Consider the following 17,465-nt stretch of genomic DNA (forward strand, 5'->3'; position numbering starts at 1 on the left):
AGAATTCCTCCAAGTCGTGAGACTAAATGCTGAAAACTGTGTCAACATTTAAAAAAAATCATTTATAGCTGGCGGCACAAAGGATTGATAATAATAATAATAATAATGGATACTTACATAGCACACTATCCAGAAACTGCTCTAGGTGCTTTTGTTAACATAAAACATTACATCTATGTTACATACACACACCAAAATGTGACTACACACACACACACACACACACACACACACACACACACACACACACACACACACACACACACACACACACACACACACTGCATACATACATTTTAACATACATGTGTATCTAACAGCTACCCTAACACATACGCACACATAGGCAGGCACAAACTTACATAAACACACGGATTGTGGGAGATTGGTTAAGACACTTATCTGCCAATACAGTGTCCGGGTCTGGGTTCGAATCTCGGCCTCGTCCTTTCTCCCAAAGTGTGACTAGAAAACCAAACACAGTATCTGGCCGTTCGGGTGAGGAGATAAACCGAGCGAGGAGAAAGGTGGCAGAAAGTTGATTAAAACTGTCATCTACCAATACAGAGAGTCTATGAAGGTCTGGGTCCTTCTTCTTCTTCTTCTGCGTTCGTGGGCTGCAACTCCCACGTTCACTCGTATGCACACGAGTGGGCTTTTACGTGTATGACCGTTTTTACCCCGCCATGTAGGCAGCCATACTCCGTTTTCGGGGGTGTGCATGCTGGGTATGTTCTTGTTTCCATAACCCACCGAACGCTGACATGGATTACAGGATCTTTAACGTGCGTATTTGATCTTCTGCTTGCATATACACACGAAGGGGGTTCAGGCACTAGCAGGTCTGCACATATGTTGACCTGGGAGATCGTAAAAATCTCCACCCTTTACCCACCAGGCGCCTTCACCGTGATTCGAACCCGGGACCCTCAGATTGACAGTCCAACGCTTTAACCACTCGGCTGTTGCGCCCGTCTGGGTTCGAATCCCGCTCTGGGACTGGAAAAATCAAACTGAATAGTCATTCGGATGAGGCGATAAACCGAGGTCCCATATACAGCACGCACTCGATGCTCTGAAAGAAAAGAAAAAAAACCCACGGCAACATAAGTGTTATCGTGTTAACAAAATTAGGTCGAAGAAATCCACTATGATACGTACACAAATATAATATGTATAAACTCAAGGCTTCACATGCTGCTGGTCGGGCATTTGCATAGCAGATGTGTTGCAGCAGCGCATATGGATACGCCCAAAGACACTGACGCCTCATTGAGAAAATGAAAACGGGGTCGGATTCATAATCAGAGAGGCTTGAAGGAGGTGTGGAGAGACATGCATACAGACAGACAGACAGACAGACAGACAGATTCGTGAAGAGAAAGAAACAGAGAGAAATAGAGACAGACACTGGCAGATGAAAAGACAAACAGACAAGAGTGACAGAGACAGAGAGAGACAGAGATAGAAGTTTCAGTTTCAGTAGCTCAAGGAAGAGTCACTGTGTTCGGGCAAATCCATATACGCTACACCACATCTGCCAAGCAGATGCCTGACCAGCAGCGTAACCCAACGCGCTTAGTCAGGCCTTGAGGAAAAAAAAAAGGTGAATAAATAATAGATAAGCTTACATAAATAAATAATAGAGATAGAAAGAGAAAGGCAGGGGTGAGAGAGCACGCGCATGTCAGTATCTAAGCGCGCGTGTGCCAGCACGTAATCGCGCGTGCATGTGCGTACGGGGTGCAGTCGTACGGTCTCGCATGCGCACTTTGGTTTGTTTGTTTTTGACCGGGGGGGGGGGGGGGGGGGGGGGGGGGGGGGGGGGGGGGGGGGGGGGGGGTTAAATTTTGAAAGGGGACCGTCTTTTGTCACGACAGCCGAACACGAGCTTTACCAAATGGGTTGGACTCAACCAAAGGGGTTGGACTCAATAAACAGCAGTGACACTGGAAGGAAGGTTCAGACCATCACAAAGAGGAGGGGGGGGGGGGGGGACGGGGGGGGGGGGGAAGCTGAGGGGGGGTGGGAGGGGAAGACGAGCGAACTGGGGTTACAAAAGAGAAAAAAGTAAATAACGAGTGTGTGTGTGTGAAAGGCGCACAATAGTAAAAGAGACGAAAGAAAGAAAGTCGGGTGAGGAGTGTAGAGGGAAGATAAGTATGGGGCGGTACGCGAGGGGGGTGGGGGGGGGTGTGTGGGGGGGGCGGGGGGGTACAGGGGGGGGATAAAGCAAAAAAGGTGGTTGCAGGGGCAGGTGGGATGGTGGTGATGATTTAAGGAGGGTGGAGGAAAAAAAAGGGGGGGTAGATGATGAGTTAGGAAGGGTGGATAAGATCGGTGGAAACTAATTTCCCACCCTCATCCCGGCCGTTTGAGAATTGCCTTGCCATGATCGCAAACGTGTTGGGGTCTAAAGCCTCTTGCTAGTCGTTGTTTTTTTCCTGGTTTTCCCCTCCCATCACAGTTCTTCAACAAACAGGTACGTGTGTACACCATTTCTTCTTTCGTTTATGTCTGCGTTATATCGAACAATATTTGCCATCAATTTCTGCTGTATGGGAATCTCTGTTGTTGTATTTTGTTCTGGTTTGCAGTGGAGGTTTTGTTCTGTTAAAGCTACATCAAATGTTGAGAAATCGTACCGATGATTAAGTGAAGTAGATATCGTGAACTGTATGGAAGACAAGGAGAGGCGGGGGGGGGGGGGGGGTGCGGGGGGGACAAAGGGGCCGGGGGATGGGGGCCGGGGGGTCAACGGAAGCTTTAGATTAAAGGGGACACAAAGTTGTTTGGCTTTATGGCTTACACGAATAGATTTTAGGTTGTAATGGATCGTCCAATATATATATTTTTTTTAAACAAATGAATGTGTAACTTGAGAGAGAGAGAGGAAAAAAAACAAAAAAACACCAACTTTATTCAAATATGATGCTTCGAGTGGTCATGGAGGCCGCCATTTTGAAAAAGGTTGTGACGTCATGAGTTCGGAGACTCACTTTCGCTTTTGTCTGACTTGCTAAGCAGATCGAAACGAATTCGTTAAAAAATATATATATATACAAATGTAAAAAAGAGAAATGGAATTTGAAAAACTGTGATGGAATTGATTTTGGTTTAGTTCCATGTAAACTTTGAACCCGGGTTTATGGAAGCAGAGTTAAAACAAGCTGTCATAACGTCAACATCACGGACAGTTCAAAGTTGTGAGTGCCGATGTGAAAAGTGCATGTTTGCCAACTTTGGTGTGCTTGAAGAAAGTATAACTTCTTGTTGCAGTTGCAGAAACAATGATTTGACTGTCGCTGCTGTTGAAAACATTAATTGTGATGGGTCTACATTTTTGCGTCGCAGAACACCCGTTGTTTCCGAGACTTGTTCTGAACCGAGCGATCCTGGAAGTTGGCGTTGTGCACGATCGATGTGACGTCACGGCTGAGCTCTTTCTGGCTTCTTTCTAGAGAGCCAAGCTCAATATGGCGGCGCCCTGTGTTGCCTCCAGGGTAGTAGCTTACATCAGTGTAATTGCTTTAGCGCGCAGTTGTGTTCAGGTTATTAACGCATGCTTCTGTACTTACTTATCCATTTGCCAGGTTTTGAGTGCAGGATGCTATTTCACTTCGCGACCCGTTTATGTGGTGATGGCCTAGAGGTAACGCGTCCGCCTAGGAAGCGAGAGAATCTGAGCGCGCTGGTTCGAATCACGGCTCAGCTGCCGATATTTTCTCCCCCTCCACTAGACCTTGAGTGGTGGTCTGGACGCTAGTCATTCGGATGAGACGATAAACCGAGGTCCCGTGTGCAGCATGCACTTAGCGCACGTAAAAGAACCCACGACAACAAAAGGGTTGTCTTTGGCAAAATTCTGTAGAAAAAATCACTTCGATAGGAAAAACGAATAAAACTGCACGCAGGAAAATATCCAAAAAAAAAAAAAAAAAGGGTGGCGCTGTAGTGTAGCGACGTGATCTCCGTGGGGAGAGCAGCCCGAATTTCACACAAAGAAATCTGTTGTGATAAAAAGAAATACAAATACAAATCACCAGAAGATTAGAGAGTGGAAAGAGAGGGCATGGAGGAGGACGGACTGACGGGTGAGATAAAGAGAAGATGGAACACAGAGAAAGAGAGAGAGAGAGACCGTCAGATAGACAGTTTGGTTGTAGCTATCAACTGAAGAAATGGAGGATAGCACATGCTTGCTACTTTTGTTTATGTCGATCGCCTTTGGCATTGCTCGTGATTTCGATTAAAAATTAGATGCGCATGCGCAAGATCCAAGATGACCTCGGAACTCTCCACTGAGCGGTCTATTCGCTGCTGTTTAAGGAAGCAGAGAGTCTGAGGGATCCAATCAGATCAAATCATGTCGCTCATTGCCCAGCTTACCTTGAGGAAGGTCACTTGAGGACAGTCAGAGGGATGAAGCAATGAACATGAACTCTCAGTGTATACCAGGATGATGCTTTCGTGTTCTTAATGCTAATGGTGAGGAGGAGGAGGAGGAATGTGGCAAAATGTTGAATCAAAACGCTTATCTGCCAATACAGTGTCCGTGAGGGTCTGGGTTCGAATCCCGCTCTCGCTCGTTCTCCCAAAGTTTTACTAGAAAATCCAGTTGAACGTCTAGTTATTTGGATGAGATGAGACGATAAACCGATGTCCTGTCTGCAGCACGATGTTGGCGCACTGAAATAGAAACTCACTGCAACATAAGTGCAGCAAAATTCCGTCACAACTGTAATATACATGCACTCAATGCCTGACTAGCGCGATGGGTTGTGCTTCTGGTGTAGCGTACATGGATTTGCCCGAACGCAGTGACGCCTAACTAGGAGGCTGAAACTGTAACTGAGGCCATTTTTCAGCATGAAGTCGCGATGAACATGGATTCTCAGTGATACTGGTGACGGGTGCAACAGCCGAGTGGTTAAAGCGTTGGACTGTCAATCTGAGGGTCCCGGGTTCGAATCACGGTGACGGTGCCTGGTGGGTAAAGGGTGGAGATTTTTACGATCTCCCAGGTCAACATATGTGCAGACCTGCTAGTGCCTGAACCCCCTTCGTGTGTATATGCAAGCAGAAGATCAAATACGCACGTTAAATCCATGTCAGCGTTCGGTGGGTTATGGAAACAAGAACATACCCAGCATGCACACCCCCGAAAACGGAGTATGGCTGCCTACATGGCGGGGTAAAAACGGTCATACACGTAAAATCCCACTCGTGTGCATACGAGTGAACGCAGAAGAAGAAGAAGTGATACTGGTGTTTTAGTGTCCTTGATGGTGGTGGTAACGATGTTGCAGACGATGGCCGGAGTTGTTGCAGTGGTGGTTGCGGCTGTTGCTCTGGCGCTGTCCGGCTCTTGCCAAGGTGACAGTCTGGCCAATAACACCATCCAGTTCAACCTCCTGAGGCATTGTAAGTACTGAGAGAGAGAGTGGGGGGGTTGAAAAGGGAGAGACAGAGAGGGGTTGAAAGGGGAGAGAGAGAGAGAGACAGAGACTGGATGTTGAAAGGGGTGAGAGAGAGAGGGAGGGAGCCAGAGAGAGAAATAGAGGGTTGAAGGGGAAAAGGAGAGAGGGGGGGGGAGTAAAAGGTGAAGGAAAGGGAGAGGAACAGGGAGTAGAAAAGGGGAGGAGAAAGAGAGAGAGAGAGAGAGTGTGTGTGTGTGTGTGTGTGTGTGCGAGAATGTGCGTTTGTGCGTATATGTGCTTGTGTGTGTCTGCGTGATTTGGTTTTGTTTTTGTTTTTTTCCAGAAAAAGAGAAAGGGGTGGGGGTAGAAAGAGGATGAGAGAGAGAGAGAGAAGCCTTCAGGAACAAACGTTTCTGTCTGTCTGTCTGTCTGTCTCTCTCTCTCTCTCTGTGTCTCTGTCTTTCTCTGTCTCTCTCAAGCGCTTATGGTTTTATGTTTGTTTTCCACCAAAGGCCTATCGATTGCAGAAGGCAACATTGCCCAGAATTAAGAAATATTCGTGAAATGTTTGTCGTAAAAAAATATATAAAAAATACTGCAAACATCCCTCTCTGTTTACGGTAAGTCTGTTAATGTCGTCAAGCAAAATTAATGATGTTTATAATTTTCTTCCATGTGTGTGTGTGTGTGTGTGTGTGTGTGCGTGAGGCTTTCACACATAGAAAAATCGCTACTTCGTAAAATGAATGTGATTTTATGTTTTGTTGTCTATACTTTGCTTGTTTGTTTGTGTTGTTTCATTCAGTTGTACTATGTTCCTTCGGACCCATACATTTGGGGCTCTGGTCTTAAAAAGAATATAGTGTTGTTCCGTTCTGTCTGTCTGTCTGTCTCTCTCTCTCGATATATATATATATATATATATATATATATATCTGTCTCTCTATGACCCTCTCATTTCCTCACACACACACGCACTGACACACACACACAAAAGAGGCCACAGTTTGTGACAAGGTAGGCAACCATCTCATAAATAAATAAATCAATGAACTGTATTACTTCCCTTTAACCACAATCTTCAATCCCTTCTCTCTCTCTCTCTCTCTCTCTCTCTCTCTCTTTCTATCACACACACACACACACACACACACACACACACAAAAGAACCCACAGGTTGTGACAAGGTAGGCAACCATCTCATAACCAATTAGCTATATTATTTCCCTTTAATCGCAATCTTAGTTCTCTCTCTCTCTCTCTCTCTCTCTCTCTCTCTCTCTCTCTCTCTAGTCAAGTGATAGATTCTGTCTCCACAGATTTCATACTTGTACATATTTAGTTAAGAATTATCTTGTGTTTGACATGGAAAGACATCTATCTTTTTTTTTTTTTTAAACAAGATCTAGAATTGGCATTTCTGAAATCTATATGCACAGAAAATGTTGATCATGCAGAGAAGTTGCATCCTTTGTGCAAGCAGTCAAATGAAGAAGTGCATTTTGTCCTGATTTGTGTGACATTGTTTTCGCGTAAGATTTACTCCAAAGAAATATTATGAACGTCCATGTTTGTTTAAATAATGTTCATTGGTGGTATCATCTGATGATGGTGTCAAACGTAATCTCGCATTGCATTTACATAGAGCTTTCAAGTTCAGAGAAACGGTATTATCATAATTTCTTTAATTAACTAATTGTGAAAATGGTGAATGTTTACTGATGGTCATGGTGACATCTGCATATTCTGTTATCGCCCTTCATTCACATGGGGCTATTGTCTAATGTGAATAAATAATCTGTCTCAGTCTCAGTCTCTCTCTCTCTCTCTCTCTCTCTCTCTCTCTCTCTGTCTATCTATCTATCTCTTCCAGATCAGCTTCCTGCATGCTTCGAGCTACACAAAACGTTATATATATAATATGTATATGTGTGTGTGTGTGTGTGTGTGCGTGTGCGCGTGTGTGCGTCTGTGTGTTTCTGTGTGTGTGTGTGTGTGTGTGTGTGTGTGTGTGTGTGTGTTGTGCTCACCCTCAGTTCTGCTTCGGAGAGCTTTTTCATCATCACCATCACCACCATCACCAGCAGCGACCACCCCAACGCGAACGGCAGGCGGTCTCCCTCAAGCCCGAATCATCGGCGGTTCGCGAGTGACGGAGCGGTGTAAGGCGCCCTTCAACTCCATGGCGGCCATGCAGCTCTACGCCAACGACCCAGTGCACAGGCTGACTCACTGCTCGGGGGTACTTATCTCCCCTGATGTTGTCGTCACTGCCGCTTCCTGTCTGATGCCGTGAGTGGATGTATGTGTTGGGGGGGTGGGGGAGGGTTAGGGGGGATTGGGGGGCGGGGGGCAGGTTCCAGGGATGGGGGTATATGTGTGATTGTGGGGGGAGGCTGGGGTGCAGGTAGGTTGAGGGGGCGGGGGGGGTATGTGTGTGAGGGGGGTGGTGGGTGGTAGGGGTGAAGGGAGGGGGTATGCGAGTTTGCGTGTGTGGGAGGGGGGAGAGGGAGGGGAGAGGGTATGTACGTGTGTGTGTGTGTGTGTGTGTGTGTGTGTGTGTGTGTGTGTATAAGGGGGAGGGTTGGAGGTGGGAGGTGTGCGGGGAAGGGGGTATGTGTCTTTGCGTGTGTGGGAGGGGGGAAGAGGGAGGGGGTATGTGTGTGTGTGTGTGTGTATGTAAGGGAGGTGGAGGTGGGAGGGATGCGGAGAGGAGGGTATGTCTTTGCATGTGTGGGAGGGGGGGGGAGAGGGAGGGGGTATGTGTGTGTGTGTGTGGAGGGGATGTGTTTATGTGCGTGTGGGTGTACGTAAGTGTTGTTGTTGGTGGTGGTGGTGATGGTGTGTGTGCGAGGGTGTGTGTGAGTGTGTGTGTGTTAGTGTGTGTGTGTTAGTGTATGTGTGTGTGTGCGCGTATGTGTGCGTGTGTGGTGTGTGAGAGAGAGAACGAACGAACGAACGAAATTGTTTTAATGAACTTTGGCCATTGACCACAATTCAAAACCAGGGGACTGGGGGTGGGCTTGGGAAGGGGTATTATAACACTTGAATAGATGACACAATATCATAATATTCATGGACTTGACATTAATTCTACTTAATTAGGTCTGAGTATATGATTTCTCCTTTTGATTGCATGGAAAATAAATTTTGATACATGGAAATTTCTCTGCTTGTTGTTTGATCGGAGAAGTGAACTAAGAGACATGTTTAAACAGTCTTGAAGAAATTTTGTCCGTAAATCATTATATACAGAACAAACAAACAACAAATGGTATTCATCTTCTAGTTCACCTTGGCAAAAAGGACAATGCTTCAAAACATCATTTTCAGTGTACCTATTAACATTGTTATTTAAAGGAAGCACATTAAATCGGGCCTGAGACAACGCCACTCTGAAACAATATTCATCAGCATTTGTTATGTATTTTTCTTTCTCAAATACAACTTTGAATGATCCTGTAGCATGAATATCTGTCTCTATCACTAATAGTACCCGACCATTCTTGAATGAAGATATCTATAAGTCTTTGCTTGAAAGTAATAAGAAATCCTTTCACATCACCAACACCCTGTTGCAACCACACAAAATTAAAACCTGTTGTACATAATATTTCTCCAACTTGAGAAGCCCAACACTGTTTTCCATTTAAATCTAATCCAAGCAACATCTGATAAGCCATGTAAGGCAATCTATTTTGATCCATCTGTAGTATTCTCAACCAGTACCTTATAACATTTATAACGAGTTTATAAATAACGGATATCTACCAAGATCACCATAAACCACTTTGTTTGGTGTTTTAGAGAGAGAGAGAGAGAGAGAGGCAGTGTGTGTGTGTGTGAGAATCAGAATCAATCTGTTCTGAGCATGTTGCACTGCACATTACAACAAAGCACAACTCAACACAGGACTGGACACGACAGTAGCCTGCAGTGCAGCACATCACAGCGCAATACAGCACAGCACAGCACAGAACAGTACAGAAGGGTACAGTGCGGTACTGATCAGGGTTGTTAACTACCATACACCACAGTCCACAGCAACACAACACAACGTAGCACAACACAGCACAGCGCAACACAACACAACGCGACAAAACACAACACAACGTAGCACAGCACAGCGCAGCGCACCACAGCACAGCACAGCACAACACAACACAGTACAGCACAGCATAACACAACACAGCACAGCGCAGCACAACACAACACAGTACAGCACAGCGCAGCACAGCACAGCACAGCACAACACAACACAGCACAGCACTACACAGCACAGTACAGCACAACACAGCACAACGCAGTAAAACACAACACAGCACAGCACAGCACAGCAGAACGTAGCACGGGACAGAACAGCACAACACAACACAACACAACGTAGCACGACACAGAACAGCACAACACAACACAACGCGACACAACACAACATAACGTAACACAGCGCAGCACAGCACAACACAGCACAACGTAGCACAGCACAACACAACATAACGTAACACAGCACAGCACAGCACAACGTAGCACAGCACAGCACAGCACAACGTAGCACAGCACAACACAACACAACGTAGCACAGCACAGCACAACACAACGTAGCACAGCACAGCACAGCACAGCACAGCACAACACAACGCGACGCAGCACAGCACAACACAACGCGACACAACACAACACAGCGCAGCACAGCACAACACAGCACAGCGCAACGCAACACTACATTGCACCACACTAAACTACACTACACAACGAACTCAACACAACGCGAATAATCTTTTTTCTTCTTTTTCTTTTGCTTTTTCGTGTGTGTGTGTGTGTGTGTGTGTGTGTGTGTGTGTGTGTGTTATTGACCGAAATTCACTCATCAAAACCAAACAAAATCCATGTCCCCCAGCTACTTCAACTTCCCCACCTCAGCGCTGACCATTCTGCTGGGCGAGAGCAGCTTCGACTTCGTGGACCGGTACCAAGCCAGTGCCTACATGGACGAGTTCAAGATCCACCACAGCTTTAACAACTTCACCTTAGGTCACGTCCTTCTACTTCTTCTTCTCCTTCTCCTCCTCCTCCTCCTCCTCTTCTTGTTCTTGTTCTTCTTCTTCTTCCTCCTTCTCATCCTCCTCCTTCTTCTTTCTTCTTCTTCTTCTTCTTCCTCCTCCTCCTCCTCTTCTTGTTCTTGTTCCTCCTCCTCCTCCTCCTCTTCTTGTTCTTGTTCTTCTTCTTCTTCCTCCTCCTCCTCCTCCTCCTCCTTCTTCTTCTTCCTCCTCCTCCTTCATCTTCTACTTTTTCCTCCTCCTCCTCCTTCTCCTCCTCTTCTTGTTCTTGTTCTTCCTCCTCCTTCTCCTCCTTCTCCTCCTCCCCCTCCTCCTCTTCTTGTTCTTGTTCTTCTTCCTCCTTCTCCTCTTCCTCCTCCTCCTTCTTCTTTTTATTCTTCTTCTTCCTCCTCCTCATCCTTCTCCTCCTCCTCCTCTTCTTGTTCTTGTTCTTCTTCCTCCTTCTCCACCTCCTCCTCCTCCTTCTCCCTCTTCTTCTTCCTTCTTCTTCTTCTTCCCCCTCCTCTTCCTGCTTCATCTTCTACTTTTTTCTCCTCCTCCTCCCCCTTCTTCTTCTTCCTCCTCCTCCTTCTTCCTTCTCCTCCTCTTCTTGTTCTTGTTCTTCTTCCTCCTTCTCCTCCTCCTCCTTCTTCTTCTTCTCTTCTTCTTCTTCCTCCTCCTCCTTCTTCTTCTTCTACTTTTTCCTCCTCCTCCTCCTCCTTCTTCTTCTTTCTTCTTCCTCCTACTCCTCCTCCTCCTTCTTTTCTTCATTTTTACTTTCCCATCTTCCACACCATGTTAATTAGTGGCTCTTCCCTAGTCCTCCCTTCAGCCCCCACACCCCGCCCCCATCCCCCCGGCCCCCACACAGCCACACCCAGGTTGTGTGCTGCAGTCCGGGTGACGTTGTGTGGAGACTGTGCGTTGGTTGCTGTTGAGTTTACCTTGGTGTTTGTTGTTCAGTGTTGCCTCTTCTCATTCACCACAGGGACAACACTTTTGACATAGTGCATTGCTGTGTGTAATACATGCTATCTGTGAGGCAGTTGTTCTTTTGGTTTTTAGGGAGGGGGTTGGAGGGGGGGAGAGTGAAAAGACTTTACCTTTTCCTGCCTCGTACTGCCATAATCGTTTAAATTCCGATGTCGCAATCATAATCTACCGGCTGAAAGCCACAAATCGTTACTTTGCTGGCAAAAATAGCCAAATACAATAGGTGTTTTTTCAATAAATGCGACATGCCTTTTGTGGGTTATTACTTCCACTTTTCACACAGAATTAAGTACAAGATCAGCACTCTATGCTATAAATGTATTCACAAATCTGCCCCTTCCTGTCTCTGTGGCTGCCTTCACCTCTACACTCCATTTCGCTCACTACGATCGGCTTCGGATCGACTCTGTTTGCGCATACCCCGATTCAAACACTCTACTGTCGGCCGCCGTTCTTTCTCTGTCTCTGGACCTTTTATTTGGAATGAACTCCCTCTTTCGCTACGCCAGGTCTCCACACTCAGCTCTTTCAAGTCTGGCCTTAAAACCCACCTCTTCACAAGATAGCCCCCCTCCCCTGCCTTTTCTTTGTCTTCAGTTTCTCAAGTTTAGAGTTATGCATGCGTGTGAATGAATGGTGTGAAAGCGCTTTGATTTGTCTCTGCACAAGATTCAGCGCTATATGGATACTTAGTAGTAGTAGTAGTATCATAGTCGAATGTCCCCATTGTGTCAATTTACGTGTGACGCACGTGCCCCCTCCCCTGCTGTGAACTATGTTGCACTGCACTATCATTCCAGGTACCATCTTTAACATTTCTTGGTCAAATCCAAGTTTAGCATCCTAAATCATTGCACCTATTCTACCAGCAATTGTTGTGCATGTATGAAACGATATTACCATTAGTAGATGTTGTAACCCATTTTAGACTTTTACTGATTTTGCACGTTATTTTACTTAGTTTTAATGCGAATTCAGTACTAAACTAACGTGCCACCATCTTTTTTTGTCCCACAAACCATAGACATGTAACCAGTAGGTGCAATGATTAAAGGATGCTAAAATTGGACATTACCAATTTCTTCACCATACTTCACCTCACCTTTTCCCCTCTTTGCTTTTCAATCTTTCAGAAAACAATATCGGCCTGATAAAGCTTCGGGCACCAGCGGCGCTGAACGAGTGTGTGCAGCCTATGCAGCTCTACCGAGGGGACGCAACCCAGTGCACTTCCGCCCTCATGAACTGCACGGTCACAGGCTGGGGCCCCTTTTTCTATGATCGTCAGTATCATCATCGTCATCATAATCATCATTATCGTTTTTGTTATCATTATTATTAGTACTAGCAGTAGTAGTAGTGGCAGCAACAACAGCAGCAGTAGTAGTAGAAATAATGGTTGAGTTGGTGGTGGTGGTGGTACTGCCGCAGTAGTCGCAGTGGCCATCATCATCATCATCGCTAAAGGTTAGTTGTAGGATTTTGTTTTGTTTTGCTTTGGTGTGGGGGAGGGGGGTTTGGGGGGATGCGGGGATAGGGGGGGGGATGTTGCTGTGATCATAATTGCGATACGAGTTTCGTTTTGAATGGAGACGTCACCAGTTACATTTTCCTTTGACAAACTCTCTCTCTCTCTCTCTCTCTCTCTCTCTCTCTCTCTCTCTCACACACACACACACACACACACACACACACACACACACAGAGAGAGAGAGAGAGAGAGAGAGAGAGAGGACTACAACTCCTACTTCTGGAAGTATTTTGAAAAAGGTATTGAATGCTTCTGGACCCATTAACGTTTCGTTTCCTTCTCCAACACACCACACTGAGGTGCACGTTGAGGAGACCAAAAAAAAAAAAGACACTGACAATCTTAAAACGAAATAAATTTTGCATTTGTATTTCTTTTTATCACAACAGATTTCTGTTTGTACCTTTACTAATACACGTATGTTAGCAGATTAGAAGTGCTAAGTAGCAATGGCTTGAAGGTGTGTACATTTGAGAGGCAAAAGTGACTGCCTGTGTCCGTTATTTACCACGTCTTTTTTTTCTTTTTTTTTAATGCTTATGGTATCGTTTATATTTCGTTTCAGTGATCGACACGTCAATATCCTCATCACTGATCACGACGAATTACATCTTGTTTTTTGCTCTGTGTGTGTGTGTGTGTGTGTGTGTGTGTGTATGTGTGTGTGTGTGTGTGTGTGTGTGTGCGCGCGCGTACGTGCGTGTCTGTGTGTGTGTGTGCATATGTCTGTATATATGTGTGTCTGTGTTTGTCTGTGTGTTTGACTGTGTGTGCGTGTATGTCTGTGTGTGTGTGTGTGTGTGTGTGTGTGTGTATGTGTTTGTTTGTCTGTGTGTACGTGTTTATTTGTGTGTGTGTGTGTGTGTGTGTCTGTGTTTGTGTGTGTGTGCTTGGTCTTTGTATGTGTGCGTGTGTATGTGTTTGTCTGTGTGTATGTGTTTATTTGTGTGTATGTGTGTGTGTGTCTGTGTGTCTGTGTTTGTGTGTGTGTGCTTGGTCTGTGTGTGTGTGTGCGTGTGTATGTGTTTGTTTGTGTGTATGTGTTTATTTGTGTGTGTGTGTGTGTGTGTGTGTGTGTGTGTGTGTGTGTGGCAGCCAACTCCAAGACTCTGCAGAACTCCAAGCAGCCTCTGTACGGCCACATCCGGCTGGCTGACGAGGCGATATCAAGGATGCTGGCTGGCTCCCCTGCTTACCCCAATGTCACCATGAAGCCGAACAATCTTCTGGGGCTGCCCTACCCGGACTGGAATATCCAGACCTGCCTGGTACTTGTTTCCTCCTCCTCCTCCTCCTCCTTCTTGTTCTTCATCATCACCATCAACATCATCATCCTTATCGTCTTCTTCCTCATCCATTTCTTCTTCTTCTTCTTCCTCCTCATCATCCTTATCGTCTTCGTCTTCTCATCATCATCATCTTCTTCTCCTTTTCTTCTTCTTCTTCTTCTCCTCCTCCTCCTCCTTCTTGTTCTTCCTCATCATCATCATCATCCTTTTCTTCTTCTTCCTCATCATCCTTATCTTCTTCGTCTTCTCATCATCACCTTCTTCTTCTTCTTCTTTCTTCTTCTTCTTCTTCTTCTTTATCTTCTTCTTTATCTTCATCTTCTTCTTCTTCTTCTTCTTCATCATCATCTTTATCTTCTTCTTCCTCATCATCCTTATCTTCTTCTCCTCCTCCTCCTCCTTCTTCTTTATCTTCTTCTTTATCTTCTTCTTCTTCTTTTTCTTCTTATTCTTCATCCTTATCTTCTTCTTCTTTCTCATCAACCTTATCTTCTTCGTCTTCTCATCATCATCATCTTCTTCTTCTTCTTCTTCATCTTCTTCTTCTTCTTCATCTTCTTCTTCTTCTTCTTCTCAATATCTGTTCAGAGACTGACAATAATCTCAGAGTTGGGCCGACAACGAGGTGAGAGCTGTATGATCAATGGTTTCTCCACCGCAATGAGAATTCATTTTACAGCAGCTTAGTCTTTTGTGAAGGACTATGACTCTCAAACCAGGAGGCAAGATTGCACTGGCTCTTAGTGCCGCAGCCTTGGGGGCTGGCTGGCCTTTAGGGTCCATCCCCAGTGCCTCTCCAGTTTGCTTTTAGCTTTGCCATCGCAGATGTTCTGGCTTGGATCCTTCTTGGCTGATGATAGCAACAAGGCATTTGAATTGTTGGACATTTTCAAGTTGTTGACCACTGACTTTGATTGGCGTCCTGATGGGTTCAGTACTGTTTCTCATCAGCTTAGTTGTTTGTTTGTTTTTTTGTTTTTTTCAGCGCTGATTTCCATACCATATCTGGATGATGTACAGTGGTATAATAGAGAGAGAGAGAGAAATTTGTTTTCATCCACAGTGCAGCAGATGCATTCTTCATATTTCAAATAAGTTTGCATGCTATACATGTCATGCATGTCAAAAATATGATTGTTACTAGGCCTGAGGTTATCTCCCCAAAATAACTAACAACACAAACACACACACACACACACACACAACACACACACACACACACACACACACACACACACACACACACACACACACACACACACACACACACACACACACACACACACACACACACACACACACACACACGCACACACGCACATACACACACACACACACAACACACACACACACACACACACACACACACACACACACACACACACACACACACACACACACACACACACACACACACACACACACACACACACACACACACACACACACACACACACACGTTCTCTGTGTTTAACAAAGCATGTGCTAAGTATGATGTGTTGACATGAGGGCATGTTTTATTTATTTGTGTTGAATATTGCTCAGCTGTGCGTATACCACTGGAACAATGCATGTATGTGTATTCGTATTTGTAAACGCCCTGGGCTCTCCGGGCGTCCAAATATTCATTGATATTATTATTGTTATTGTTATTAAAGTATCTTTTTGCTATGATGATGATTTGTTTTCTCCAGCATTCATTTTATGACACCCTTTCATGAGGGGCATTGGCCATTTAATGAATAAAATCATCCATCCATCTCTCTCTCTCTCTCACACACACACACACACACACACACACACACACAATCTCTCTCTCTCTCTCTCTCTCTCTCTCTCTCTCTCTGTCTCTCTCTCCCACTCTCTGTCTCTGTCCTCTTACCTCCCCCTCTCTCTCTCTCCCTACCCCCCGGCCCCCTCTGTCTCTCTCTTTCTCTCTTCCCCTCGCTCTCTCCATCTCTCTCTCCACCTCACTATCTCCCTATCTGTCTCCCCCCCTCTCTCTCTCCCTCTCTTCCTCCCCCTCCCTCTCTTCCTCCCCCTCTCTCTCTTTCTCTCCCCCCTCTCTGTCTCCCTCCCGCTCTCTCAAACCCTCTCTCCCACCTCTCTCTATCCCTCTCTCCCACCTCTCTCTATCCCTCTCTCCCACCTCTCTCTATCCCTCTCTTTATCTCTCTTCTCTATCTCTCCTTGTCTTCCTGTCTCTCTCTCTCTCTCTCTCTCTCTCTCTCTCTTTCTGTCTATCTATCTCTCTATCTATTCATCCATCTATCTCTCTATTCATCTATCTAGCTAGCTAGCTATCTGTCTATCTATCTATCTATCTATTTATCTATTCATCCACCTATCTCTCTCTCTATCTATCTCTCTGTCCACAGCTGGACTGGGGAGGTATGGCAGCATGTCAGATAGCCGACACCTGGAAGCTTCGCGGAATCATCAGCGAGCACAACTGTATCCCGACAGGCAACGCGGCTCCCATGGAGTTCAGCAACGTGGAGAAGTTCCGGTCGTGGATCGACGCATGCGTGAACGACTTCAAATCGTCTGCCTGCCAAGCTTTCGTGCCTTGAACACAAAGACACTAAAACAAATTGTAGACACTATGTACCAGTGAGTTTGTGTCTATGCTTGAATACTAGTGAATATCATTCGATGCGTCGCCTTGCGTGGCGTTTAACCATACTGGGTATGAAATGGAAGTGATTCTTGTTTTTCATTAAATTAAATTATTTTATTAAATGCATTATTTCTATAATTAGAATTATTATTTTTGTTGTTTTTGTCGTTAATGCTGTTGTTGTTATCATTATTTTTATAAAATATTTTTATTGTAATTCAACACTTGCAATTTTTTCAACGTGTTAGAGTAAAAAAAAAATGCTTTTCATGGACCTTTAATTCATTCTTCTTTTGTTGCTAAAGCTAAACTAAGAAGGCACCTGTGGCAGAGAGTCGACTGGTTTAGGCGTTGGGACTTCTGATCCAGTGTTCACCAGTGATGAGGGTTCGAGTCTCACTTTCACCATGGTGTTGTGTCCCTGGGAAAAACACTGTACACCCATTTTCCTCGCTCCACCCAGGTCGGTGTGAAATCATACCTGACTTCAGTTGGGGAAGGATAAAACGGCAGAAGGATAGGATTGGGCCCCGCCTTCCTATGCCGAGCCAAAGACACAGTGGGTATGAATTCAAT

At 45.3% G+C, this 17,465-nt stretch overlaps 1 protein-coding gene across 2 annotated transcripts; it reads left to right on the forward strand.

Moving 5' to 3' along the window:
- The first annotated feature begins 2,330 nt into the window (after positions 1 to 2,330).
- LOC143300638 (trypsin-3-like) lies at positions 2,331 to 17,123 on the forward strand. Of its 2 annotated transcripts, none has more exons than XM_076614442.1 (7): positions 2,331 to 2,482; positions 5,310 to 5,424; positions 7,457 to 7,712; positions 10,318 to 10,451; positions 12,583 to 12,732; positions 14,076 to 14,248; positions 16,648 to 17,123. In XM_076614442.1, the coding sequence occupies exons 2-7, from the start codon at positions 5,313 to 5,315 to the stop codon at positions 16,840 to 16,842; spliced, it is 1,020 nt and encodes a 339-aa protein (XP_076470557.1). In that variant the 5' UTR covers positions 2,331 to 2,482; positions 5,310 to 5,312; the 3' UTR covers positions 16,843 to 17,123. The 2 variants fall into 2 exon arrangements, with proteins under 2 accessions (XP_076470557.1, XP_076470556.1); XM_076614441.1 differs by lacking the exon at positions 2,331 to 2,482 and adding an exon at positions 2,910 to 2,970.
- The last annotated feature ends 342 nt before the right edge of the window (positions 17,124 to 17,465 follow it).

Source organism: Babylonia areolata, chromosome 26 (assembly GCF_041734735.1).
Source record: "Babylonia areolata isolate BAREFJ2019XMU chromosome 26, ASM4173473v1, whole genome shotgun sequence".
NCBI lineage: Eukaryota > Metazoa > Mollusca > Gastropoda > Neogastropoda > Buccinidae > Babylonia > Babylonia areolata.